Below are 27531 nucleotides of genomic sequence, written 5' to 3' on the forward strand. Positions count from 1 at the left end.
ATAATGAGTATTACATCTCATTTCTGGTTCTCAGCTCACCCTGTGCTTCTTGTCCTGCCCCCTCTCCTGTAGGCCTGGCATCTGGCGAATCACTGCCCAATTCACTTCAGCCCCGGAGTCCAACTCCTCTGCTGAGTTTGAAGTGAGAAAGTATGGTGAGTCACTAGCTCGGAGATAAGTTCTCTTCCTCCTAAAGTGCTTAGCCTCTGTCATCTTCCAAGCCCCCAGCTGGGTCTTATCCTACAGTGTGTAGTTAGACTCTGGAACTCATTGCTGGAGAATGTAGTGACAGCAGCTGGCCTTACGGAATTTAAAGGGGGTTTGGTCAGATTCCTGAGGGAAAAGTCCATTGAACATTATTAATTTTTTTTTTTTTTTGGGGGGGGGGGGGGGGGTTGCCAGGTTCTTGAAGCCTGGATTGGCCGCTGTCGGAGACAGGATGCTGGGCTTGATGGATCCTTGGTCTTTTCCCAGTATGGCGGTGCTTATGTACTTATGCACTTAGAAGGGTATCAGTGGAGGAGTGGCCTAGTGGTTAGGGTGGTGGACTTTGGTCCTGAGGAACTGAGTTCAATTCTTGGCACAGGCAGCTCCTTGTGACTCTGGGCAAGTCACTTAACCCTCTATTGCCCGCCGCATTGAGCCTGCCATGAGTGGGAAAGCGTGGGGTACAAATGTAACAAAAATAAATAAAAATATCTGAAGACCAGAAGGACTGAGGTCTTCCTGACTGCTCCAGGTGCTATTATCAGCTGAGATCTTGATTTTCAGTCATTGGCATTTCCTAGATGAGGTGTATACTACGGCCATCTTGTATGACAGAATAATCTCTCTAAAATAATGGCAAAATAGTACTTTAAATAAACTAAAGTTCGGTGAAGTGCATTATGTTTTAAATGCACTTCCTACTATGAGGGAACCCATAGTAGGAAGTTTGTTCAAGTTCTTTGGTTTACTCACGCCTTGAGACCGCTACTCCATAGCAAAACTCTGGCCAAAGTCGGTGTGTTGGACCGATCATCTGCACGTTGTTTCTTCCTACCTGCACTCGGGAGTTGAATTAAGTTAAGAAATCTTTTCACTTCTTGTTTTTGGATCCACAGTCAGTTCTGTGAAGTTTTAGCATTTTGCATTAAAGGATTTAAGTGTTTTTTGCCAATGATGAGAAGGAACCCATTTACTTTTCCAACCTTTGTTATTGAAAACAATTATTTGAGTTGGAGGTTGGGTCGGCTTCAGAGGCTTTTTCCCTTTTCTTACTTTTATGTTTCAACTATTTTATTGACACCTCAATATGGTACAGCACAATAGTATAAACAGTATTACAGAACGTTTCTGGTGTACTATACATAAATATCCTAAAATTTAACCAGGGTCAAACTTTTATTTTTGTTTTCCCCTCCACTCTTCCCCCCTCCCAATCTCCGCCCCATCCCCAGTATGTTTCGCAGGTGTGGGAGCTTCGTGTTGACGTACTGGTTAGGTCCCTTTTCTTACTTTTAAAACTTAATGCATATCACAGAACTTAAGTTTCTTTAAAGTACTATTTTGCCATTATTTTAGAGAGATTATTGTGTCACACTATATATAGTACTCTCTTTTCCTTGTTGGGATATATTATTGCGGCCATCTTGAACAGCACTATTGCATTATGGGAAGTGTGCCTCTCATCTGTCCTCCAAGGTCATTGAGGACAGAGCAATCACCCCACATTCTAGGATTCTTCCCCTCTTCCTCAGCTTACAGTGTGGGTATAATCTCTTTCCTGCACTGGGAAGGGGGTAGGGATTTAGACTTTACCTTACATTTTCTTAAGTAGCTCAAGGTGAGTTACATTCAGGTACATTAGATATTTTCCTGTCCCTGGAGAGCTCAAAATCTAAGTCTGAATCCGAGGCAATTGAGGGTTAAGTGACTTGCCCAACATCACAAGGAGCTACAGTGGTATTTGAACCTGGCTTCCCTGGTTCTCAGCCTGGTGCTCTAACCATTAGGTTACTGCTTCACTTCACTGGTTTTGGTATCTTGTCTTTTCTTGTTAAATGTTTCTCAACCCTGCACCCCTCCTCAAACACACACACTTTCTGTTTTCTTTCCCCAATGTCTTCATGCAGTGCTCCCCAACTTTGAGGTGAAAATCCTTCCTACAGTCCCATACTATGATCTGAAGGAGAAAAACTTCAACTTCAGTGTGGAGGCAAGGTATAGTAATTAAGGAGACGGAGCCACAGGCCCCGGACCGAACAACACAGGTAGCAGCTGCATTGAAAAGGGCCCCAAATTCTTCATTTTGCTGGAGTCTCCTCTGGCATTTTCAGCCCCTGTGTTCCCTGCATTTCGCAGGAGTAGCCTCTGGCATTTTCGGCCCCCTGCTCATTGGGCTACTCTCTTGCAGTTACGTCTACGGTGAAAGAGTGAGTGGTGTGGTCTATCTGAGATTCGGGGTCACTGAGGAGGATGGGAAGAGGACTTTCCTGAGAGGGATGGAACAACAGGTCAAGGTGAGGAGGAGTTGTTGACTCTCAGGTAGAAAACTGTAAAATGGACTTGTAAAATGAATGAATGTATGAGGAAAAATATTAAACTGTGTCATCCAGGGTGACAGGAGGTCTGATAACACGGATTTATTCAAGATCTAAGGACCATCCATGCTGCTTATGCAGATAGACTCTTGTAGAATATTTATGACTGCCATCTAGTGGCTGCATTTATAACCTCTTATAGTGTAATCCAGTTGGGTTCTCTCATCCCCCATTTCACTCAACAGCTGGATGAAGGAAAGGTGCAAGTGAACCTGTCTTCGGCAGAGGTGAGCGCCGCCATGGCGCAGCCACTGAATGACCTGAAGGGGCACAGCCTGTACATTGCGGCCACTGTAGTGGAGCTTGCCAGTGAGTATGTACCCCTCCCCCTCTTTGGGTTGAGCTGGTGGTGAGGGTGGCATTGGTTTGGGTGTTTATATATGCAGACTGGTAGGTTTTATAGCTATTTCAGTGGCCTCTTTGCAATGACCTCTACCCTCTGACCCAGTGGTTCTCAACCTGGTCCTCAGGACACGTGCAGATTTCAGAATATCTGCAATGAATATCATGGATGTAGATCGCATGCATGCATATTCATGAAAAATAGCCCTTCAAGAACCATCAGTGAATACCACTACTTTTAATGGAAACATTTCACCCTTCCAGGATGGCCCGCACCTGTGTGTTTTCTTTAAGATAGATTTGACAATTTATGTAGCTGGCATGGCCCTTGTGCTGTGTAGGATAAGCTCCCATTCCTTGGTGAATTGTGCAGACAACCTGGTAGCAGAGATGCAAAATTACCCAGTTCCAGGCTGGAGACTTTTCGGCCAGTCCTGGTTTTGAGCTTATACCCCAAAGCAGTGTGGGATTTGTAGTGCCTGATCCTGCCTATTGAACTCAAGCGCCAGTAGCCGGTCCAGTTGAGTGGAACAAGCTACCACTTCTTCGTAGGAAATAAGCAAGGGATGCAAAATAACACCAAGAATATTATAATGCCTTTATATCTCCTCCATGGTGCGACCTCACCTTGAGTATTGTGTTCAGTTCTGGTCACCGTAGCTCAAAAAAAGATAGCGTAGAATTAGAAAAGATTCAAAGAAGAGCGGCCAAAATGATAAAGGGGTTGGAACTCCTCTCACACGAGGAAAGGCTAAAGAGGTTAGGGCTGTTCAGCTTGGAAAAGGGACAGCTGGGGGGGGGGGGGGGGTGATATGATTGAGGTCTACAAAATCCTGAGTGGTGTAGAATAGGTAAAAGTGAATTGATTTTTTACTCTTTCAAAAAGTACAAAGACCAGGAGACACTCAATGAAATTATATAGAAATATTTTTAAAACAAACAGGAGGAACTATTTTTCCCCTCAAAGAATAGTTAAGCTCTGGAACTCGCTGCCAGAGGATGTGATAACAGCAGTTAGTTTATCTGAGTTTAAAAAAAGTTTGGACAAGTTCCTGGAGGAAAAGTCCATAGTCTGCTATTGAGATAGACATTGGGAAAACCACTGCTTGCCCTGGGATTGGTAGCATGGAATGGTGCTACTCCTTGAAGATTCCGCAGGGAATCTTGTTATTCTTTAGGATTCCGGAATCTTGCTATTCTTTGGGGTTCTACATGGAATGTTGCTACTCTTTGGGGTTCTGCCAGGTACTTGTGACCTGGATTGGCCACTGTTGGAAACAGGATACTGGGCTAGATGGACCTTTGGTCTGTCCCAGTGTGGCAACACTTATGTACGTATGTGCTTGGGATTCTTAATGGAATCTTGCTACTCTTTGAGATTCTGAATGGAATGTCGCTACTCTTTGGGGTTCAATATGGAATGTTGCTACTCTTTGGGGTTCTGCCTGGTACTTGTGACATGGATTGGCCACTGTTGGAAACAGGTTACTGGGCTAGATGGACCATTGGTCTGACCCAGTGTGGCTACTCTTATGTTCTTATGTTAAACTATCAGGTATTTAAAAAGCTGTTGAGCAGCATTTGTTAGAGCATGCAGCCCCTAGTGCTGCTGGAACAGTGACTGACCGCTCTCTCTGGTGATTGAATGAATGACGATTGACTTGAATGTGTGTATTGGTTGCCTGTGTGGCTATTATGATTGATTGATAATATTGTTCTGTTAAAGTTTTTTATGTAATGATTTGATCTGCCCTAGATAAGGAAGGAATATAAATTTATCTTTCAAATCTTTTTATTCAGCAAGAGATCAAATATACAACAACAAAATTAGCTGTTCAACAACTTTGAAAAAATGTTAAACCCTCCCCAGCCTCACTTCCCCCTCCCCCTCCCCAACATAGGAGAAGCATAGATACATGGACTCTCCCCTCACCACTATTATTATTATTAATTTAGATTTTGCTCAAATCTTTTTCAGTAGTAGCTCAAGGTGAGTTACATTCAGGTACTCTGGATATTTCTCAGTCCCAGGAGGGCTCACAATCTAAGTTTGTACCTGAGGCAATGGAGGGTTAAGTGACTTGGCCAAGATCACAAGGAGCAGCAGCGGGATTTGAACCAGCCACCTTGGTGCTCTAACCACTTGGCCACTCCTCCACTAGCAAAAAAATTTAAATATTTAACAAATGTCCTCGTGCAGTAGGTGTCATAGTTTGCCAGAATGGAGTCCATTGATAATGGAATTTTCTGCCTCTGAGGTAAGATCATCCACTCCCAATCGTTCCAGTCTCATCAAGGACAACATCTGAATCCGCCATTGACATAGTGAAGGGTCTCTTGCAGACAACCATTCTACTCGGCATTGCCACCTCAGAACGGGTGTCAAAGAGGTCCATACATAAAACACTTTCTGGTTCCGAAGAAAATGTCCACTTTTATGGGTTATTCCGCAGCAGGCCCGGGCGGGAAGGCGGAGGGGTCCCGGAGGAAAGCAGCTGCACGTCCGCTTCGCTCAACGCATCACGTGCTCTCCCCCTGGAATATAAATTTAATAAATGGGGGAAAAATAGGATAGGGTGGGCAGAAATCCGGGACTGTCCCAACATTTCCAGCCTGGAACAGGGTAACTTGACATCTGTGACCTAGTGAACACATGATCTGCTGAACTGTTATATTGCTTCTATGGCTAGTGGAGATCCAGAAGGGGGCATTAGACTGTAGCTGCCTACATAGAGGGGATTAGAGGGAATCCGGACAGGGGTGACCTGCCAGTAACTGCCCTCCCCCCCCCCCCTCTCTCCCTGCAGCCGGGGCTCTGGAGGAGCAGGAGCTCAGCACAGTGAAGTTCGTTACATCTCCTTACGTGGTGGATCTCTCCAAAACGAAACGCTACTTTGTCCCTGGAGTGCCCTTCCTGGTGGTTGTGAGTATGCAATCTTCAGAACTTTTAGTACAAGAACAGTGCTGGGCAGACTTCTATGGTCTGTGCCCTGAGAATGGCAAGGACAAATCAAGGGTCAGGTATACATATAAAGTAGCACATACAACTTTATCTTGTTGGACAGACTAGATGGACAGTACAGGTCTTTATCTGCCATCAGTTACTATGTTACTCTTTGGGGTTCTACATGGAATGTTGCTACTAATTGGGATTCCGGAATCTTCTAACTCTTGAGGATTCCAGAATCTTCAGAACTTTTAATAAAAGAAGAGTGCTGGGCAGACTTCTAAAGTCTGTGCCCTGAGAAAGGACAAATCAAACTCGGGTATAAAGTATCACATACCATGTAAAATGAGTTTATCTTGTTGGGCAGACTGGATGGACCGTACAGGTCTTTATCTGCCGTCATTTACTATGTTACTATGTATGTGAAGGCACGCAGCTTTATTTATTTATTTATTTAGTTGTTATGACATTTCTATCCCGCATTTGCCCAAGAAAGCTCAGGTTCAATGCGGCTTACATATCAAATTAAGAAGAAGCATTACAAGACAATTAATACAAGAATACAACTATTTAAAAAAATTCTTTTCATATTAGCTGAACACAGATCTGAAGAAATGGGCTTTAAGTAAACTTCTAAATGACATGTAATCGACTGAGCGTCTGATATACTTAGGTAATGAGTTCCAGAATTTGGTACTTTGGTAAGAAAAATTGGCATTATGGATAGTTTCGTAGGTTAAGTTTTTACAACTTGAGAAATGTAATATGGGATATTCTCTAGATGATGATGAGGCATTTCATGGTGATAACTTAATGAGATGTACCATATAAGACGGTAAGGTACCATAAAGAATCTGATGAACAAGATCAAAGAGTACATAAGTACATAAGTAATGCCATACTGGGAAAAGACCAAGGGTCCATCGAGCCCAGCATCCTGTCCACGACAGCGGCCAATCCAGGCCAAGGGCACCTGGCAAGCTTCCCAAACGTACAAACATTCTATACATGTTATTCCTGGAATTGTGGATGTTTCCCAAGTCCATTTAGTAGCGGTTTATGGACTTGGCCTTTAGGAAACCGTCCAACCCCTTTTTAAACTCTGCTAAGCTAACCGCCTTCACCACTTTCTCCGGCAACGAATTCCAGAGTTTAATTACACGTTGGGTGAAGAAAAATTTTCTCCGATTTGTTTTAAATTTACTACACTGTAGTTTCATCGCATGCCCCCTAGTCCTAGTATTTTGGAAAGCGTGAACAGACGCTTCACATCCACCTGTTCCACTCCACTCATTATTTTATATACCTCTATCATGTCTCCCCTCAGCCGTCTCTTCTCCAAGCTGTATAGCCCTAGCCTCCTTAGTCTTTCTTCATAGGGAAGTCGTCCCATCCCCGCTATCATTTTAGTCGCCCTTCGCTGCACCTTTTCCAATTCTACTATATCTTTCTTGAGATGCGGCGACCAGAATTGAACACAATACTCAAGGTGCGGTCGCACCATGGAGCGATACAACGGCATTATAACATCCTCACACCTGTTTTCCATACCTTTCCTAATAATACCCAACATTCTATTTGCTTTCTTAGCCGCAGCAGCACACTGAGCAGAAGGTTTCAGTGTGTTATCGACGACGACACCCAGATCCCTTTCTTGGTCTGTAACTCCTAACATGGAACCTTGCATGACGTAGCTATAATTCGGGTTCTTTTTTCCCACATGCATCACCTTGCACTTGGTCACATTAAACATCATCTGCCATTTAGCCGCCCAGTCTCCCAGTCTCGTAAGGTCCTCTTGTATGAAATGAAATTCTTTTATTGATAGGTAACCAATACAGATCCTTAAGAAGAGGGCATGTTTTAACGTATCGCGATGATCTACATATCAGGCGGGCAGCCGTGCTTTGTGCAGTTTGTAGTTTTCTTAGGAGACTCCGTTTAATACCTTCATAAATTGAATTGCAGTAGTCAAATTTAGTTAAGACTAACGACTGAATTGCAGAATATGGTGTTCCGTGTATAATGTTACTGGGGAACTTCCTTCCATAAAGCTTCTGTTGCATTCTTCCCTCTTATCACTGGTTTTTCCTAACATTTCTCAGTCTCTGTTCAGTCTGTGTGCATAAAATCAGGAAAGAGGAACCCGAACTATAGTTCCACAATAGGAGTCACCACCTAGGTGAAGGCTCTAGGTGTCGTTGATACATTGAAACCTTCTGCTCAGAGTGCAGCGGTGGCTAAGAAAGCAAATAGAATGTTAGGAATTATTAGGAAAGAAATGGAAAACAAAAATGAGGACCTTGTAATGCCTTTGTATCGCTCCGTGGTGCGACCTCACCTCGAAAACTGTGTAGAATTCTGGTCACCGCATCTCAAAAAAGATATAGCAGAATTAGAAAAGGTTGTCACGTTTACTAAACAGGAACTGGGTTTGTGAGCCCTTGGACCACTGCCGAGGAGCAGCAGTGGCAGGCAAAACCACCCCACACCAGAAGCAAGGCAGAACAGACGTACCGGCAAATCCAGGCAAGGTCTCTAGGCAGTCAGCCAGCAAGCAGAAGACAGGTCCAGGCAACGGTTCAAAAGGCAGAAAACCAGCAAAAACAGAATCAGGTCCAGACAAAGTCCCTCAGGCAGAAGTGCACCAGCACCCACATACCAGGGCCTAAGACGCAATGGAAAGGCAACCGACTGCCGTCTCTAGGTGATTAATAAAGCCCATCCACACCTGAGGTGCAGCTGCAGCAAATCTGAGTAACTATGGAGGCTGTTCCCACAGGAGATCTGTAAGGACCAAATATGGGCTTCCTTCCTGTCCTCGTTACTCCAAGATGGCTTCCTATGATATGATCTATCGAAGATGGCTGTACCCCTTGAGCTATCCAAGATGGCTACGACTCTTGAGCCATCCAAGATGGCTGCCGCCATTGATCCAACCCAGATGACGGCTGCCAGAGATAGGAAACCGAAACAGATCTTCCCAAAGACAGAACTACTCCAGAAAGGATAGGCAGAAGCCAGCTCAGAAGCTGACCCCTAGAAATCAGGTAGAGGCTGTGAGGGGTCACGACCACAGATGTGACAAAGGTAGAGAGAAGGGCGATTAAAATGATAGAGGATGGGATGGCTTCCCTATGACGAAAGTCTAAAGCGACTAAGGCTTTTCAGCTTGGAGAAGAGACAGCTGAGGGGGGAGATATGAAAGAGGTCTATAAAATACCAAATGGAGTGGAACAGGTAGACATGAATCACTTGTTTACTTTTTCCAAAAATACTAGGACTAGGGGGCATGCAATGAAGCTACTACTGAGTAAATTTAAAACAAGCTGGAGAAAATATTTCTTCACTCAACATGTGGCAGGATATCAAAGTTGAAATAAACATAAACATAATTAAACTCTGGAATTTGTTGCCAGAGAATGTGATACAAGCAGTTAGCTTAGCAGGGTTTAAAAAAAAAGGTTTGGATAGTTTCCTAAAAGAAACGCCCATAAGCCATTGTTAAGGTGCACTTGGGAGAATCCATTGCTTCTTCTTGGGATAAACAGCATAAAATCTGTTTTATTCTTTTGGGATCTTGCCAGGTACTTGTGACCTGGATTGACCACTGCTGGAAACAGGATATTAGATTTTATGGACCTTCAGTCTGGCAACTCTTATGTTCTTCATTAATTTGTGTGTATCTCTGTGTACAAGTGTGTTTACGAACAGATAATACAGGGCTGTCAACAAGACATGCTTTTGTGTGTGTCTGTATTTGTGTGTGTAGTCTAATCCACGCTTCCCGCTCATCACCTATCTCTCTCTCTTTCTCATTGCCCCTGTCACAGGCGACTGTCACACATGTTGACGGCTCTCCGGCAACCAAGATCCCCACACGAATGTCAATGACCATCACAGAGGGGTCATCCCCGGAACCCCAGCCCCAGATCACAGATGAGAGTGGTGTGGTCACCTTCTACGTAAACCTGCCAGGAAACGCCAAGTCGCTGGCGATCGAGGTGAGACCTCCAGGGCACTTACGCTGCAATGATTACAATTAAGAATGGCAAAAAAGGATCCTGCTGGTTATCTCATGCCTGCCTGCTTCTGCTCCCTGAAGGTGGCGGTCGCAGTTGGGGACTCTCCGGAGGTCAGTCGGACTGTCGTGTCACAGTATACATCCAAAAGTGGCAGCTACCTCAGTATTAATGTGCCCTACAAAGTGGTAAAGCCGGATGAACCCCTCCCTATTGACTTGAAAGATATCACGACAACTAACGTGAAAATTAGTTATTTCTACTACATGGTAAGTGTCTGTGGGAGGGCTCTTCTTGCCCCGTGAAATTGTCTATGTCCATAGCACCCTTACTTTCATAAGAGTGTCTCATGCGACCGTCTGATTACCTGACTAATTCATCGGTATGTCCCTTGTCTCTGTTGTTAAATGTGTGCACAGTCTCTCTGTCCTTTGCCTGCTCTGCAGTGCAACCTTCAAGTAATGGGACACATTCTCGAGTGTGGAAGGAAAGTGGGAAGTGGACCAATGACTCAGTAGGCCAGGACAAGGGACTATTGTTCATGAAGGTTTATTGTAGACTCGACACAGAGATCTGTGTTTCGGCCACAGGTCTGCCTCAGGATTCTTTGTAATCTGCTTGGATCAGTCACACTCCGGAAGACGGTACATTTAGCCTCTTTAAGCAGATAATACCTTTTTTGGCTGTCTTTGCTGATGTTTTACAAAAGGTCTTTCTCGAGACCATCAGTATCGTCACTCAACTCCCTTCCGGAGTGTGACTTATCCAAGCAGATTACAAAGAGGCCTGTGGCCAAAACACAATTCTGTGTCGAGTCTACAATAAACCTTCGTGAACAATCGTCTGTTGTCCTGGCCTCTTGAGTCATCGGTCCATTTCCCACTTTCCTTCCACTGTTGTTTTCACGTGGGATTTTGGTGTTTGTCCACTTCGGTGGACCTCTGCTCCTTACACATTCTCATGTGACATATGCCTGTACTTCTGATGTGTGCATTCTGCAAGTTGTTGACACATTCTCACTGTATCCTGTGTCTGAGGATTGTTTTTATGTATATATTTTTCCAGTGGCAGACTGACCATTCGGGCAACCGGGCAGTGCCTGAGGGCCCAGAGGCTCTGCCTGGTTGCCCTTGCCCGCTGCTGCCGCAGCCTCCTCACACTGCCTCTGCCTTTGTCCTGTGCCGGCTCCACGGTTTAAAATGGTGGCTGCGAACTCTCATGAGACTACCATGAGAGGTTGCAGATGCCATTTTAAACTGTGGAGCCATCGCAGGCAGCAGCAGTGGCTCGCTCAGCAGCAGCAGGGATGGAAGAAGGTGGGAAAGGGGAGATTGGAGGACATGCTGTTGGACATGGAGGAAGGTAAGGGCTGCAGGGACGGCGGTAGCGTGTGGAGGGGGTGGCAGTAGCATATGTGTGACAGCGGCAGTACCGTGTGGGGGGGGGCAGGAGCAACTGGGGCAGCAGCAGGGGGGGGGGGAGACCCAGAGTACACTCGGTGCCCGGGGGCCCAAAGTACTCTTAGTCTACCCCTGTATATTTCTTTTTCCTATAACTCATTCCTCCCTTAATCCCTGTTCTGCTGTCCTCCCCTTGTCTCTTCACTCTGTCCCCGCTGTCCTCTCTTTCTCTCCCTGGTTTCTACTCACTGTCCCTCCTTCTCTTCTTATACCCTGTAACTTCCCTATCCTCCCCTCCCTCTTCTTCCATCTACACTTCCCTTCTGCTCACCTTCCTCGCCTTTCTCTCCCTGTTCGCCCTCCTCGCTTCCTCTCCTGCCTTGTCCTCGGCTCAGGTGTTGAACAAGGGTCAGATCCTTTCCATGCAACGGGTAGAGCACTCTGAGCACACCAGGATCCAACTTCCCATCACGGAGAAGATGATTCCTGCCTTCCGATTTGTTGCCTATTACCACCTGGCGGATGAGATCGTGGCCAACTCTGTCTGGATGGATGTTGTGGACTCCTGCCATGGAAAGGTACATTCCTGGTACTTTTGTTTCCCATTGCTCCTCTCTCCTAATTGCTTTCTTCCCCCGGATCTCCCACACTTTAGTTTCTTCCATAAAGGATACAGCCCCAAGTTCAGGCCTCCTTTTCCCCCCACAATGCATTGCTGCTGTAAAAGAACCCTGCAGACTATCACCTCTGTGAGTTGGATATGGAGTGTTTGAAGAAGTGTGGGGGGGGGGGGGGGGGTCCTTGGTTTATTGAAGAGATGGAATGATGTGGAGAATGAAACTGAGGAAGATGGGAAGTTGGGCATAAGAGGGATTGGTAAAAAGAGAGCCTGCTTTCCAAGGAAAGAGAAAGAAACGGTTTGCATGCTCTGAGCCAAGATGGAGATTCTGCCTTGCAGGGACTGGGAGCAAGAAGAAAACTCACAAGGCTAGAGGGCAAAGAAAGGGACCAATGAGGTCACAGCCTGAGAGTAGGGACAATGCACATCACAAGAAAGTTTGATTAACAGGAGACGGCATGACATCATAAAACTGAAGCTGGTCCACCCAAGGAGGCAGAATCAATAGTGGCCCAACCTGTCCAGACAAAATGTGGTAGCTCCACAGTCGATTCAGGGATGTCACGTGCAATGTGACGTCACCTATGGTGCATCATGGGAACTTCAGTTTTGTTGAGAAACCAAGATGGCTGTGCTATGAGCTCAGAAGCCAAGATGGCTGCCTCCCTGTTCTATGTAGGACAGTAGGTATGACATTGATAAAAGGCTGAGGGAGGGGGAGAGGAAGGCTAAGGGAGAAAGAATAGGTGATGCCATTTAGGAAAACATGATGGGTGAGTAGTACCTGAATCTAAGTTAGCAAGGATAAACTGAGCTAGGCCTCATTTTATCCTCTCCCTCCAATGCAACCAGCTCAGGACTCCTAGTTTCCTGCTTTCCTTCGAAAAATTGTAACTAGGTTACAATTGATGCCACAGAGGCTAAATCCACGCCTGGCTTGGCTTGGCCTCGAGGACTTGGCACTTGTGAGCCTAGCACAGACGGGCTGGAATAGAGTTTTATCCTCTGCTTCCATTCTCCCCTGCAGTTGCTGGTGTCGACAGACCTGAAGAATAATCTGCTCCCAGGAAGCCCACTAAAACTGAAGATCGAGACTGACGATGAGGCCTCCGTGTCCCTGGCTGCCGTGGACTCCGCCGTTTACATCCTGAATAAGAAAAACAGGTTGACCCCCAACAAGGCAAGACCTTTGTACTCTTGCGAATTCATGATGACTGTACACACTTGTCGTGTCCTAGATCCATTCCATCTTTCTCTGTCACGTTATTGGTCCTCTGTTATATCTTTCTGTTTCACTTCCTACTACATTATAACATGTTGCTTCATTTCCTGTTATCTATGTCACTTCCTGCCACATTATAGTGTTGCAGGAATTACCACTATTGTTAGCAGAATCTGTGGTACTTCAGGAGTCAAACACCACACACCAGAATGAGAGAGAAATCTTCTTTATTTGCCAGCAAACAAAGTAGGACATCAGCTCTAGCTCTCTCTGTGTCCTGTCCTTCTGTCTTGGTTCCTTCTCGTCTCAGCTCCTTCTCTAATGTAAGCTGCTTCTGCTCTCCTTTATATAGGGTCCTACACCCTTCTAGCCCCCCTTTCTCACCAGATGGTAAAGAATAGATTGATTACCCTGTCTTGAACTAATTATTATTTACACATTACTTAAAAATATCAGTTACATAGGTTTGAGATATTTCCTAAACTGACCTATGACCTGGGGCCTCTCAAACTAGACAATGTGGCACCTATCTCCTGCATTTTATTATTATTAATTCTCAGATTCCCAATCAACTTCATAACTTAGGTTCATTGAGGGGCTAGTCTTGCTTAATGGCACACAGACATGGTTTGTTATTACTTTCAGGAGGCCAGTCCTACACTTAGCTATAATCCATCAAGGAGAAGAGAGTTGACTTTTCCTGACCTCTTTCACCTATTAGCTTCATACACAGAACTAGCTAGGACTGTGGATAATTCAAACCAGATGATGACCTCTTAAACTGCAGACAAATCTCACTTGAAAAGTCAGACACTGAATTGAAAAGATATTTTACATAGAGATAGAACTTATTAATTAAACAGGATAAAACATATTTTAAAATAAGCAGAAATCAGAATTCCTTATAAGACAAAATCTAAATCATCTAGAATTATTTAAATCTACACTATCTCCTCTAAACAGCATTCAGTCTAATCTTTTAAAACAGCTTGCTTGCTGATCCCCTCGAGATTGTCCACTATGCCTTACTCAGAATGGCATCCAGATGTGGTAAATAATACCTATGAACAATCCATCACTCAAAAAGGGACAAAGAAAGTTTTACTTCTCTCTGACCTTTCTAACCTCTAGTCTAGCAAAAGCTAGACATTTGAGTAAATTAAACCCAGATGGCATTCTACCACTTTCCAGGACTGAACCAAACTTTAAACAGAATTAACAAATTAATATGATTTCTTTGCCCAGGCTGCCTCAATAGCACACCATGCTATTTCCTGCCACATTACATTCTACCTTTACTAGTCACCTTTTCTATCCATTGTGTCACTCCTGCATGTTATATCTTTCTGTGCCACTGCCACATTATTACACATTGTGTCATTTCCTGCCAACTATAACATCGCTCTGTGTCACTTCCTGCCAAGATATAACTCACCATCTTACATCCTGCTGTCTGTTATATCTTTCCATGCTGCTAGCATCTGTTATGTTTCACTGTATCATGGCCTGTCAGTATATCCTTGTGTGCCGCTCTGTCCAGCTGCTTGGGCGTAAACAGCGGTTGTAAGCTGAATGACTTCACGGTCCCTCCGGCATGTATCAGCTCTGCTCCGTGTTTCCCTAATCCCAGCCTCCTCTTCCTTATCTCCCATATTCTGCTCAGGTGTTCCAGGCCATGAACTCTTATGACCTTGGATGCTCGGTGGGTAGTGGGAAAGACTTTCAGTCTGTTTTCCAGGATGCGGGTCTCGCATTTGATTCCGGCACAACCAGCAGCTCAATAAGGAAAGGTAATGGCTGTCTTCGCGCCTGGGGACTTTTGAGTTCCAGTCATCTGAGATTAACTTGGGCCTTTGGGGGGGGGGGGGTGGAAAGAGGGTGGACCTTCTTCCCCCTACCCCCAGATTGGCATGGATTAGCAGGGGTTGGGGAGTACAAATTGTATCGCTGATCCCCAAACTCAGATTGGTGGGGAGTTTTGTAAGCTTTGACTCCACAACTTTTTTTCCAACAACTCTCTCTTTCACATACACACACAGACACTCTTGGTCACTTTTAGACACATACACTGTTCTTCTTCCAGCACCCAAGCACTCTCCCCATTCCTTCCTCTGGGTCCTCCTACCCCACCAGCCTCAATCTCACACAGCACTTCTTTCTGGTCCACATGGACTGATTCATTTGGTATCAACACCCAAAGATTTTGGGTATTTCTCTAGAGACATAGCAATTCATATTGCTTTGGCGTTCTATCTCCTTTCCAACTTGCTTTGGCCCCATCATTGTACTGAAAGTCCTTAGCTAGGAATCATGTACTCAGAAAGCCGCTGGGTCCATGCAATCATAGATCCTAAATCTGGCCACTAGGTGTTGCCACTGTGCAATGACCATGACGTACTCCTCTTGGGCAATATGAACTCCTCCCCCCCAGGAACTTGTATGCTGCCTCCAGCCCTGGTCAAATCACCTTGGGGATACAGCTGAGGACAATCTATGTCCATCGGACAGACCAAACAGATAAATAACTTCTGTATTAAGAAATGCAGAGTTGGTTCCCTAGCACTAAATCAATTTAACACGTTAACCTAGAAAGATCAAATGCACGTTAACATTTTTTATGAAAACGAATGTGTGAAATGAACCGAGAAAAGCTGAAAGTTGGAAGAGATGCCACATCCTCCATCGATACCCTCAAAGCTATGCACGTGATCTCGATTCCACCTTGCCCTCAGACCTGTCAAAATCTTTTCACAGGTTATGGGTGCGAGTCGGAACCCAGGAGGCAGAAGAGATCGCTGTATTTCAACAGACTAACCCAAGAAAAAGGTGAGAGGGCGGTGGATAGTGGGCAGTCATTCCTCCTCTTCCTTCTATGCTGGTGGAATCCGAGATCCAATTTTTATTGTGCTGATTGTTGTTTGTGATGTGCTCGCCACCAGCTGGGACGACAAGGTGAGTTTTTGTTGACCCGAGCGGGTGCCTGCATTGGCTGTAGGAAGGGGCTGAGACATTGCTGAGGTGAGGACGGGAGAGTGCGGTGTTTGTTTATGTGATACTATAGTGTGTTGTTAGCATGTGTGGTTACCTGTTACGAATGGGTTGTTGTTTGCAAACACATGGCAAATATCGTTGTTACCAAACGAAAACAAGCAGAAAAAAAACATGGCATTTTGTGTTTTTACATTTGCTGATAATTGCACGGGTGTAGGAAAGGTATGGAAAACAGGTGTGAGGATGTTATAATGCCATTATATCGCTCCATGGTGCGACCGCACCTTGAGTATTGTGTTCAATTCTGGTCGCCGCATCTCAAGAAAGATATAGTAGAATTGGAAAAAGTGCAGCGAAGGGCGACTAAAATGATAGTGGGGATGGGACGACTTCCCTATGAAGAAAGACTAAGGAGGCTAGGGCTATTCAGCTTGGAAAAGAGATGGCTGAGGGGAGACATGATAGAGGTATATAAAATAATGAGTGGAGTGAAACAGGTGGATGTGAAGCGTCTGTTCACGCTTTCCAAAAATACTAGGACTAGGGGGCATGCGATTAAACTACAGTGTAGTAAATTTAAAACAAATCGGAGAAAATTTTTCTTCACCCAACGTATAATTAAACTCTGGAATTCATTGCCAGAAAATGTGGTGAAGGCGGTTAGCTTAGCAGAGTTTAAAAAGGGGTTGGACGGTTTCCTAAAGGACAAGTCCATAAACCGCTAGTAAACGGACTTGGAAAAAGCCAAAATCCCAGGAATAACATGTATAGAATGTTTGTACGTTTGGGAAGCTTGCCAGGTGCCCTTGGCCTGGATTGGCCGCTGTCGTGGACAAGATGCTGGGCTCGATGGACCCTTGGTCTTTTCCCAGTATGGCATTACTTATGTACTTATGTAGCCAGAACTCCGTTCTGGGGGGGGGGGGGGGGGGGGGGCTAAGTATTTCATATGTCGGTTCTCTTCCCCTCAGTTCTCTGAATCATAACTTTGCTGGCGGGGATACCAAAGCACTGCCAGCAGAAGAGATTCTCTGCCGGAGCTGAGCTCGTACTGCTGAAGCAGTGAGGAAGCTCGCAGAGTAGTCCATCTTCTGACGCCAGCACTTCCGCACATGCTCAGTTCAAAACATAAAGTGAGCATGTGCGGAATTGCCGGCACCGGAAGCTAGAGCACCCCGCCGGCTTCCTCGCTGCTTCAGCAGTATTGTTGCGGCTCAGACACAGAATTTATTTGGCTGGTGATGCCACAGTTTTGAAGGGGGCCTGAGACCAAAGTAGGAGGGGCCAGACCTCCAAGGCCCCCTCGTGGCTATGCCACTGGTGTACACGATTTGCATAGAGCACACTGTCAACGCCATTGCTCCCATTACGACCTACATAAGTACAGAAGTATTGCCACACTGGGACAGACCAAAGGTCCATCAAGCCCAGCATCTTGTTTCCAACAGTGGCCAATCCAGGTCACAAATACCCGGCAAGATCCCGAAAAGTTCAATACATTTTATGCTGCTTATCCCAGAAATAAGCAGTGGATTTTCTACAAGTCAATTTAATAATGGTCTAGGGACTTTTCCTTTAGGAAGCCATCCAAACCTTTTTAAACCCCGCTAAGCTAACCGCCTTTACCACATTCTCTGGCTACGAATTCAAGAGTTTAATTACACGTTGAGTGAATAAAACATTTTCTCCGATTTGTATTAAATGTACTACTTTGTAGCTTCATCACATGCCCCCTAGTCCTAGTATTTTTGGACAGAGTAAACAAACGATTCACGTCTACCCATTCCACTCCACTCATTATTTTATAGACCTCTATCATATCTCCCCTCAGCCGTCTTTTCTCCAAGCTGAAGAGCCCTAGCCGCTTCACCTATGGGGAAAATCAAAACAAACATTCTCAAAAATGACACAAAACAAACATTTTCCAGCTGCTCATCCCTGTTACCTGCGTTTTGTAAGATAAAGATGAGTAGTTCAATGTTTAAAATCCACGGCTAGTGTTTTAAAAAAAATATTAAAGATCTTTGGTGCTACTGTCCAGTTAGTTAGTGAATAAATAAATGCCAAGGCATTATCTGAATAAATATCTTAGCATATCAGGCACTAAATATCACATGATCTGGACAGACTCTCCATGTCTCATGTTTTTTTTTTTCTCCTAATTTCTTTCTTCTCTCCCTCCTGTACCTCTCTCCTCCATCTCTTTCTTTATCCCCTCACTCCTCCTGTTTTCTTTCTCTTCATCTCTTCCATCCCTCTGTTGTCTTACTCTGTGCCCTGCAGCCAACCAGTACAATGACTCCAACCAGCAGCGGTGCTGTCGGGATGGCATGGCGCTGCTGCCCAGGTACATGAAGCGGACTTGTGAACAACGCGCCTCACGGGTCCGTGCGGGCATTTGCCGTGACACCTTCCTCCACTGTTGCAGCTACGCCTCCGAGCTGCGTAAAAAAAGCGTACCCATCAGAGGCCTGGGAAGAAGTAAGGACCTCTTCCGTTCGTAAGCAGGGTACAGCCGTGAGATCGTCTTGTGAATGGCACAGGATGGGGTAGACATGAGAGGTGAACGAATGTATATCCAGTGATCAGGGCTGGTTTTAGGCATGGTGGGGCCCAGGGCAGAAATGAAGGAGGAGGCCCCTGCTCCCCCCTCCCCCTAATCTCCCCACCTGCATTGCTACTATGTGGTCTGGGCATCTCTTCCCATTCTCCCCACCACAGTCCGTCTCCCTCTCTTCCCCTTACCTTGCAGACTTCTTTAAAATTTTTATTTCCCTTCTCAGAGGGGCCCCGGTGCGGCACCCATCCTCACAAGCTGCATCCCGCTATCCTGAAGCTTTCCCTCTCTGCTGCGATCCACCCAGGTGGAAACAGGAAGTTGTGTCAGAGGGGGACGGAATGCGGCAGAGAGCCTTGGGGCAGCAGCAGGCAGCTTGTGAGAATGGCTGCTGCGCTGGGGGCCCCTCTGAGTAGGGAAATATATTTTTAAAGAAGATCGGGAGGGGAGGAGGAGATGGACTATGGTGGGGAGAAGGGGAAGAGATGCTTGGATCGTGGGACTCCCTGGAGCTGTGGGGCTGTTTACCACCCCCCCCCCCCCCCCGCCCTTCTAGTGGTGATCTGAGGATACATTTGGCTTCTTGATGACCTGAAAGGAGTAGATTTGTATCTCGATGTCATGAGAAGGGTAGGCATATGTTTTCTGGTGATATGAGTAGGGTGAGAAAATGAAAATACATGTCTCTTGATCACCCAAAGAAGACCGATGTATTTCCTTTGATGAGGAGGGTGCAGGTATCATTCTTAGTGACCTGAGGCTGATGGTCCTTGATGATACAAGGGTGACTGTATCTCTTCCTACAGATGACTTGATAACCTGAGTAGGGTGGCTGTGTGTCTGTTATTGGTGTGAAAAGTGGGAATGAATGTTTCCTTGTGACAGCTCTTGTGTAGCTGATTGAAATACCTGATCACGATAACTCTCATCTGCCACTGCAGTGTTCGCTGACAATGAGGATGAGGACTTTATGGATGAAGGCTCTGTACAGAGCAGGACCTATTTCCCAGAGAGCTGGATGTGGAAGACCATCACCGTCAAGGAAAAGGCTATGTAAGCATACACAGCCTCTTGGATGTGTCTGTCTCTGATATCTTTGTTATGGTTCGCTCTGTGGCATCTCTATGACATCATCATCTTGTCTCTCTGTGACATCATTAGTTTGCCTCTGTCTATGACATCAACTTGTTTCCTACCATATTATCATCTTATCGCTTTGCCTCTATGGCATCATCATCTTGTCTCTGTGACATAATTATTTAGCCTCCTCCCTATGACATTGTCATCGTGCTTCCCTCTGTGACATCATTAGTTTGCCTCTGTCTATGACATCATCTTGTTTCTGATATTATCTTATCATTGTTTTGCCTCTTTATGGCATCATCATCTTGTTTCCCTGTGTGACATAATTATTTAGTCCCCTTCTATAACATCATCTTAGCTCCCTCTGTAGCATCATTTTCTCACTTCCCTCTATGATGACATAATTATTCTGTTACACAGCCATACTGAATACGTCCCTGACTCCATCACCACATGGGAGATCCAGGCAGTCAGCATGTCCGTGGGGAGAGGTGAGTGCAATGCCCATTCCCCAACACACACAACTTTTGACTGGATTAGTTTGATGATCACAGAGTGAGAGCTTGTGGAAGGGGTGGGATTAGAACCTGGGTCTGCAGGTGCCACTGCTGTCCTGTATCGGATCACACAGGGAATGTTGTTTTGACTAGCAATAACTGACAGGATTGTCGATTCTCCTTCTTTCCTGCCCAATCCCCTGCGCTTTCCACGCCATTCTATGCTGCAGGAATCTGTATCACTGAACCAATGAAAGTGAAAGTTTTCACACCCTTCCACATCTACTTGCGCCTGCCCTACTCCGTCAAACGCTTCGAACAGCTGGAAATCCGCCCTGTGCTCTACAACTACATGGATGCGGACCTTGATGTAAGTTCCCTGGGCAGGAACAGCCTTCGAGGCATAAACACAGGGAAAGCTTTTGCAGTGGACACACAATTTGAAGAGCTGGCATGTAGGCTGGTTTTGCCTCCTTTGTCGCCCTTCTTGCTTGCTTTGAACTTTACAACTCAACGTGAGCTTTGTGCACTTGGATACTGCAGAGAGAAAATGGAATATAAAGGTCAGGATGTGTTCTCTTCTGCGGTTGTTGAGCATTGTCAGGCTAGAATAACACAATGCATGTGAAAAGGGTAAAACTGCCCCTGAAATTAGCAGGTATGAGCTATGCAGAACACATCCTGAGCTTTGACAATGCAATTCTTCAGTACTAAATTTTTCAGTTAGTGAAGTACTACTATAATTGCTTGTGCTTCTTTTTCTCTCCCCCCCCCCCCCTTCCTCCGGCAGGTGAAAGTGCACATGGAGAAGACTGAGGGGATTTGCAGCCCAGCCACTGCCACTGGGCCCAAGATACAGTCCGTGCTGGTGCCAGCCCAATCAGCGATTCCTGTGCCCTTCTCTATCATCCCCATGGGAAAGCTGGACCTGCCCGTAACGGTGGAAGCAAGGGGACGCATGGGATTGGGAGACTGGATCACCAAAGTCCTTCATATTGTGGTGAGATAGACTGTTTCAACTTTCTCTCTTCCAGGAACAGAAAGGACTAATGAGAGACAGAGGATGACAGCCGAGAGAAATACAAACAGATAGAGAGAGAGAGAGAGGGCAAGCGATAATGAGGGTGGATAGACAGACGATAGGGAGAGACACAGCGAGTGAGAACTAGAGTGGATAGACAGAGAGAGAGAGAGAGAGAGAGCGACTGAGAAACAAGGGAGATAGAGAAGGAGAGAGAGCAAGTGAGAGCATAAGTCGCTCCTTCATATGCTGGGTACCAATCTCAAAATGGCTGCCGGGTCTGCCTGGGCAGTCTCAACAGCCATCTTGATTCAGCGGGGCACAGAGCAGGAATGAGTAGGCTCCGTTCCTGCTCTCAAAGAGGCCACTAGACCACCAGGGTTTGTTAAGCTAGGCCTGGGGAGGGCCTACCGGGTTATCTGGCAGTCCGGGGGGGGGGGGGGGGGGAGGGACAGATCTTTGTTGGGGAGGGGGCGGTTTCCAGTAGCGGAGAGTGATTGAGGGTGGGGAGGAAGAAACCCGAACCTGGATTTCAGGTCAGTTTTGGTGCCACGTTCAAAAATGAAATTCGGTCGGCCTTTAACTTTATGTTTCTGCTGGTTCTTGCTTGGTTGAACTAAAGGCACAGTTTGACAGAAACAGGAGGTGCGAGAAGGGTACATGAGAGACAGAGAGACATCACAAACATGGTACAGACAGACAGAGAGAGAGAACCTGCCTAGTGTCTCCATAAATAAATAAATCCTAATAAATAAATAGAGAGAACCCGAGTTCCCTTCCTGGATCTGGCTTCTGCTTCTGTGGCCCGCCAGGGCTGGGAATTCTGTGTAGATGGCACCCACAACGCCCGGAAGGAGACCGTTCACCGATAATTTCTAGTGACTGGGCAAGGTCAGGCCAAGGACTGTCATTATGATGGCTGCTGGGTATGTGTGGTACTACTGGTGGTGGTGGTGGGGGGGGGAGGGTATTGTAAAATAGAAGGAAAAAGCCCAAGGGACCACAGAAGTAGCCAACACAGAGATAGATAGACATAGTGAGTGGTGGGAGGGGGGGGGGGGGGGAGAGAGAGAGAGTCTGGCCCCTGGCTGTGGTCTCTGCCTGACATGCGCTTTCTTCCCCTCTAGAGGGAGGGTATTTCCAAACTGGAAGAGAAGACATACCAGTTGGACTCTGCCAGTAAGTGCTGGGGACCTGCTGGAGCTGTGCTACGTGGAACGAGGGAAGGTGTTACTGAGAGGGTCTCTCTGATCCGAGGCTATGCTCTGGGGAACAGGGGTCTATAGTACAGTATTATGGCCTGTATTGGTGACTCGCACTTTCTGCCTCTTTTGACACACTTTCCCTCTCTTTCTTAAAATGAATCGGAGAAAATGTATCGTTACTCAACGTGTAATTAAACTCTGGAATTCGTTGCCAGAGAATGTGGTAAAGGCGGTTAGCTTAGTGGGGTTTTAAAAGGTTTGGACGGCTTCCTAAAGGAAAAGTCCTTAGATCAGTATTAAATTAGACTTGGGGAAAATCCACTATTTCTGGGATAAGCAGAATAAAATGTTTTGTACTTTTTTGGGATCTTGCCAAGTATTTGTGACCTAGATTAGCCACTGTTAGAAACAGGATGCTGGGCTTCATGACCTTTGCTCTATCCCAGTTTGGCAATACTTATGTACTTATCTACTCTTTCCCATTCTGCTTGCTTACAGCGGAGGGGGTTATAGTAAAGTGCTATAACCATTTTTCTTTACTTTCACAGTTTCTAGGGGTCGATCTCTGCAGATCCTGGGGGAGATTCCTTCCAACCTAATCCCGGATGCCGATTTCAGCATGAGCGTCCGAATCAGCGGTGAGTGTCAAATCTCTGGCCTTCCCCTCTCCCTCCTAGATTCAGATTCAAAGACAATTTCTGGCCCTGGGAATGTGTTCAGGTGCTGCCCAGGTGAAAACAAAGCGGTGGAAAGAAAGCAATTACGGAGGACAGAAAACAAGACAGCTGCCCGGGTCCTGGTGCTGCTCAGTCTCTCGTCTTGCATCAGATCAGGGTTCTGGCCTGGTGGCAGGAGATGATGGATTTTGAAGTTCTAGCTGTTGTTACTTCTCTGTCCCCAAATGGAGTTTTTTTTTTCCCTGCTCATTCTTTAGTGGAAGCTCTTTGGAGTAGATATTCAGCCGGTGTCGGTGAGTGTTTCTTTCTTATGTGGTTAAGTGCGATATTCAGCCCTTAACCGCATCAGCAACACCGCATAAAGATAGGACTGACTTTTATGGGGTCCAATTTGATGGCTAGACTTAGGCCGTTAACCCCTGGATTCTAAATAAGGCGCGATGAGTAGCACGCATTAAACTGTGCATGTGGCCAATTTATACACGCTACTCAATTGAGTAATGAGCTAGTTAGTGATGATAATTGGCCAATAACAATCAATTATCACTAATTGGCAATAATTTGAATTTGCGTGTGCTACTTTTTCAGGTGTATTCTATAAACAGACAGGTGTAAATTTCAGCGTATATAGCTGAAAAGGGGGCCTAGCCATGGGAGGAGTGTGGGTGTGTCGGGGGCATCAATTATATTTAGGTGTATTATAGAATTCAGGGGAAACTCGAATACATCAGGTTTTCGGTGGCGTAAATGGCCTCGGATAAAAGTATGCGCATTCCCCCCCAGCCTATGCATTTTTCTATAAACCACCTTATATAGAATCTAGCCCTAAGTGCTGATTATCGGCACAACCATATAAGTGCTGACTCCACCCGGTACCACCCACAAAATAGCTGGCTTTGAGTTTAGCGGTTCGTGGTCCAGCCTCTCTCCTTCCCTAACCCCACCCCCTTTTCAAGCTGTCCAGCCTCTCTCTTCCCTAACCCCACTCCCTTTCAAGGTGTCCAGCCTCTCTCCTTCCCTAACCCCACCCTTTCAAGGTGTTCAGCCTCTCTCCTTTCCTAACCTCACCCCCTTTCAAGCTGTCCAGCCTCTCTCCTTCCCTAACCCCACTCCATTTCGAGGTGTCCAGTCTCCCTCCTTCCCTAACCCCCACTCCCTTTCAAGCTGTCCAGCATCTCTTCTTCCCTACCCTACCCTCCTCCAGGGCAGCACATTTGGTGGGTGGCACTGACACAGTGTCGGTGTCCCCAAACAAGATTCAATCTGGCTGATATTGAAAACAATTTAAGCAAGCAGGAGAAGCTGAATATTAGTGATTAGTGCCTGTGCCGAAACCAGCTAACTTGTGGGCATTCTGGGGACGGAACTGGCACTTCTGCAGTTAAGAGGGGAAAGGGAAGGGAATGGGGCTTGATATACCGTCTTTCTGTATGTGTGTGTTTTTTTTGTAACTACATTCAAAGCGGTTTACATAGTATATACAGGTACCTATTTGTACCTGGGACAATGGAGGGTTAAGTGACTTGCCCAGAGTCACAAGGAGCTGCAGTGGGAATCAGGGGCGTATCTGGACCCCCCTACTGCCGCCGTGGGTACCTTTGCTGGTGGGGGACCCCAACCCCCACCAGCCGAGGTCCGCTTCCTCCTGCCGCTGCGAGTTTTTTAAAGTTCTTCATCGGGATTCGTCCTCCGTCACTCTGTGCTGCTGTTCAAAGAAGCTGCTAGCTGAATGCAGTTTCGGACTGAGTCTGATGTCGCTGCTGCACGTTGTACATGAGTCTGACGTCCTGCACGTACAACGTGCAGCAGCGACGTCAGACTCAGTCTGAAACTGCATTCAGCTAGCAGCTTCTTTGAACAGCAGCACAGAGTGACGGAGGACAAATCCCGATTAACTTAAAAAACCTCGCAGCGGCAGGAGGAAGCGGACTTCGGCTGGTGGGGGTTGGGGTCCCCCACCAGCAAAGGTACCCACGGCGGCAGTCAGGGGGGTCGGAAATGGCGGCTGGGGGGGGCTATAATGTGCCCCCTCACTCTGGCTTCGGCCCCCGCTACCGCCGACTTTCAGATACGCCCCTGGTGGGAATCAAACCCAGTTCCCCAGGATCATAGTCCGCTGCACTAACCACTAGGCTACTCCTCCACTCCCACTATTCAGCCAATATTCAGCACTTAATCGCATAAGATTACTTCAATTGAGCTGCATAAAACACAGTCCTATCTTTAAGCAGTTCAGCTTATGCAATTAAGTGCCGAACATTGCATTTAACTGCATAAGTTTTTGCGCCAACTTAAAACCGGATATTTAATGCCTGTGCCTGGACATGGCCTGGCATTGAATATCTGGGAATACAGCGAGCGGCAGCTAAAGAAACACTGACCGCCAACAATATTGGCAGAAATGTAATTGGCGTACACCTTGAGTATCTGCGAATGCTAAAGGCCTGCCATGTCCTGCCTCTTCCCAACATCCTTTTCTAGAGAAGGCAGGACTGAGCAGGTTTTGACTCTGCTTGATCCTATCTTTCTTTCCTTTTTGACTCTGTCTTTCTTTCTTGCATGTTTTACCCCCGATTCCAGTTGAGGCTGGCACACCAGGCGGAATTAAAAGCTCTTTTGGTTTTTAAGTCAGTAAAGCATCTCTCTCTCTTTTTCTCTCTTTCTCACCCTCTGGGACTGGTCTCTAACCCCCAATTCAAAACCCCTGGCTGCAGCTGACAGTGCACTGGAGACGGTTAATAACAGCCTCGCCGCGGATGGGGTCAGCCGCCTGATCCGTGTGCCGACCGGCTGTGCAGAACAGACCATGATATATATGGCACCCAGTGTCTATGCCATGAAGTACTTGGATGAGACTGAGCAGTGGATCAATCTGAGCCCAGAGCGGAAGATCGAGGCACTGAAAAATATGGAATCAGGTAGGGTACATGGTAGACACACACAGACCCCGCTGTGCAAGCTTGCCACATAAACACAAACACACACCTACACAATTGCACACATACACACACACCTCAGTGCAAGCTTGCCACATAAACACAAACACACACCTACACAATTACACACACACACAATTGCACACATACACATCTATCCACCAGTGCAAGATTCCCGCATAAACACACACACACACACACACACACACCAGTGCAAGCTTCCCACATAAGCACACACACACACACCTCAGTGCAAGCTTGCCACATAAACACAAACACACACCTACACAATGACACACACACACATCTACACAATTGCACACATACACATCTATACACCAGTGCAACATTCCCGCATAAACACACACACACCTACACAATTGCACACACACACACACCAGTGCAAGCTTGTCACATAAACACAAACACACACCTACACAATTACACACACACACACCTACATGCACCTACACAATTGCACACATACACATCTATCCACCAGTGCAAGGTTCCCGCATAAACACAATCACGCACACACACACTCACACCAGTGGTCGCTTCTCACATAAACACACACACACACACATGTTGACATGTCCATGCTCTATTTCAGGTTACGCCAGGATCTTAACTTTCCAGAAGGCGGACGGGTCGTACGGAGCCTGGACCCACACCCCAAGCAGCACCTGGTGGGTATCTGTGGCTCAGCTTCTGATGATGGATTTATTCTTTCTTTAAAAGTTTCGAAGACCTGCCTTTCTGAACTGCAGGAGATGCCCAAAGTGGAAGCAGCCTGTACCTGCTATACGTTGTCACATTCGTACATAGAACAGTGCGGATCTGCCTCCAGCGTATGCCCTGGGCTTTACACCTGGTTTCAGTTGGAGAAACTCCTCGCGGTCAAAGCTGAGTGTGGATCCCGGAGCTGTGCGCTGTTCTCTAAAGAGCGCCAATCCCGGAACCCTCATTATAGAACACCATCCAGAGCAGATTTTTTTTTCACTGACAACTTTCCAGCCACATTTACCGAATCCAGCCCGTAGTGCCTAAATGCAAAGGGGCCACGCACATGGGCGGGCAGGGGTGTGTCTTGTAGTTCAGTGTGTAAGTTACTAAATGCCATTGCTAATGTGCACAACTGCTGACATTTTGTGTGGGATTTACACCGTGCATTAACATGGCGAAAGTACTCGCTGCTATATTTGGTGACGCATACAATATTCTGTAACGGCGATTATTTGTGGAGTTGCCATTACACAATTGGCGTTTGGCTCCCTGATTTTTGGCCCCTGGAGTGACTGTTCGCCGGGGCCGTCCCGAGGGCACACAGGTGGTGCAGCCTCACAGGACAGGAGGGAAAGAGAAATGCAAAAATTGCTTTCCATCCTTTTGTCTCCCCTGCAATGGCCGCAGCGCAGGGGGCCGTGGTC

General features: G+C 46.3%; 1 protein-coding gene across 1 annotated transcript in view; it reads left to right on the top strand.

The window, feature by feature from the left end:
* The window catches only part of LOC115466191 (complement C4-like), a 59201-nt gene that overhangs the window by 8272 nt on the left and 23398 nt on the right, over positions 1 to 27531 (top strand). Inside the window, exons 6-25 of the mRNA XM_030197292.1 lie at positions 73 to 155; positions 2115 to 2202; positions 2396 to 2501; positions 2768 to 2891; positions 5732 to 5847; positions 9705 to 9875; positions 9977 to 10162; positions 11689 to 11871; positions 12940 to 13092; positions 14798 to 14924; positions 15889 to 15960; positions 18409 to 18606; positions 19624 to 19735; positions 20186 to 20256; positions 20493 to 20632; positions 21053 to 21262; positions 22411 to 22462; positions 23037 to 23126; positions 25880 to 26083; positions 26715 to 26790. Coding sequence (XP_030053152.1) covers positions 73 to 155; positions 2115 to 2202; positions 2396 to 2501; positions 2768 to 2891; positions 5732 to 5847; positions 9705 to 9875; positions 9977 to 10162; positions 11689 to 11871; positions 12940 to 13092; positions 14798 to 14924; positions 15889 to 15960; positions 18409 to 18606; positions 19624 to 19735; positions 20186 to 20256; positions 20493 to 20632; positions 21053 to 21262; positions 22411 to 22462; positions 23037 to 23126; positions 25880 to 26083; positions 26715 to 26790 — 2562 coding nt within the window. The remainder of the gene's footprint in view (positions 1 to 72; positions 156 to 2114; positions 2203 to 2395; positions 2502 to 2767; positions 2892 to 5731; positions 5848 to 9704; positions 9876 to 9976; positions 10163 to 11688; positions 11872 to 12939; positions 13093 to 14797; positions 14925 to 15888; positions 15961 to 18408; positions 18607 to 19623; positions 19736 to 20185; positions 20257 to 20492; positions 20633 to 21052; positions 21263 to 22410; positions 22463 to 23036; positions 23127 to 25879; positions 26084 to 26714; positions 26791 to 27531) is intronic.

Source organism: Microcaecilia unicolor, chromosome 3, assembly GCF_901765095.1.
Source record: "Microcaecilia unicolor chromosome 3, aMicUni1.1, whole genome shotgun sequence".
NCBI lineage: Eukaryota > Metazoa > Chordata > Amphibia > Gymnophiona > Siphonopidae > Microcaecilia > Microcaecilia unicolor.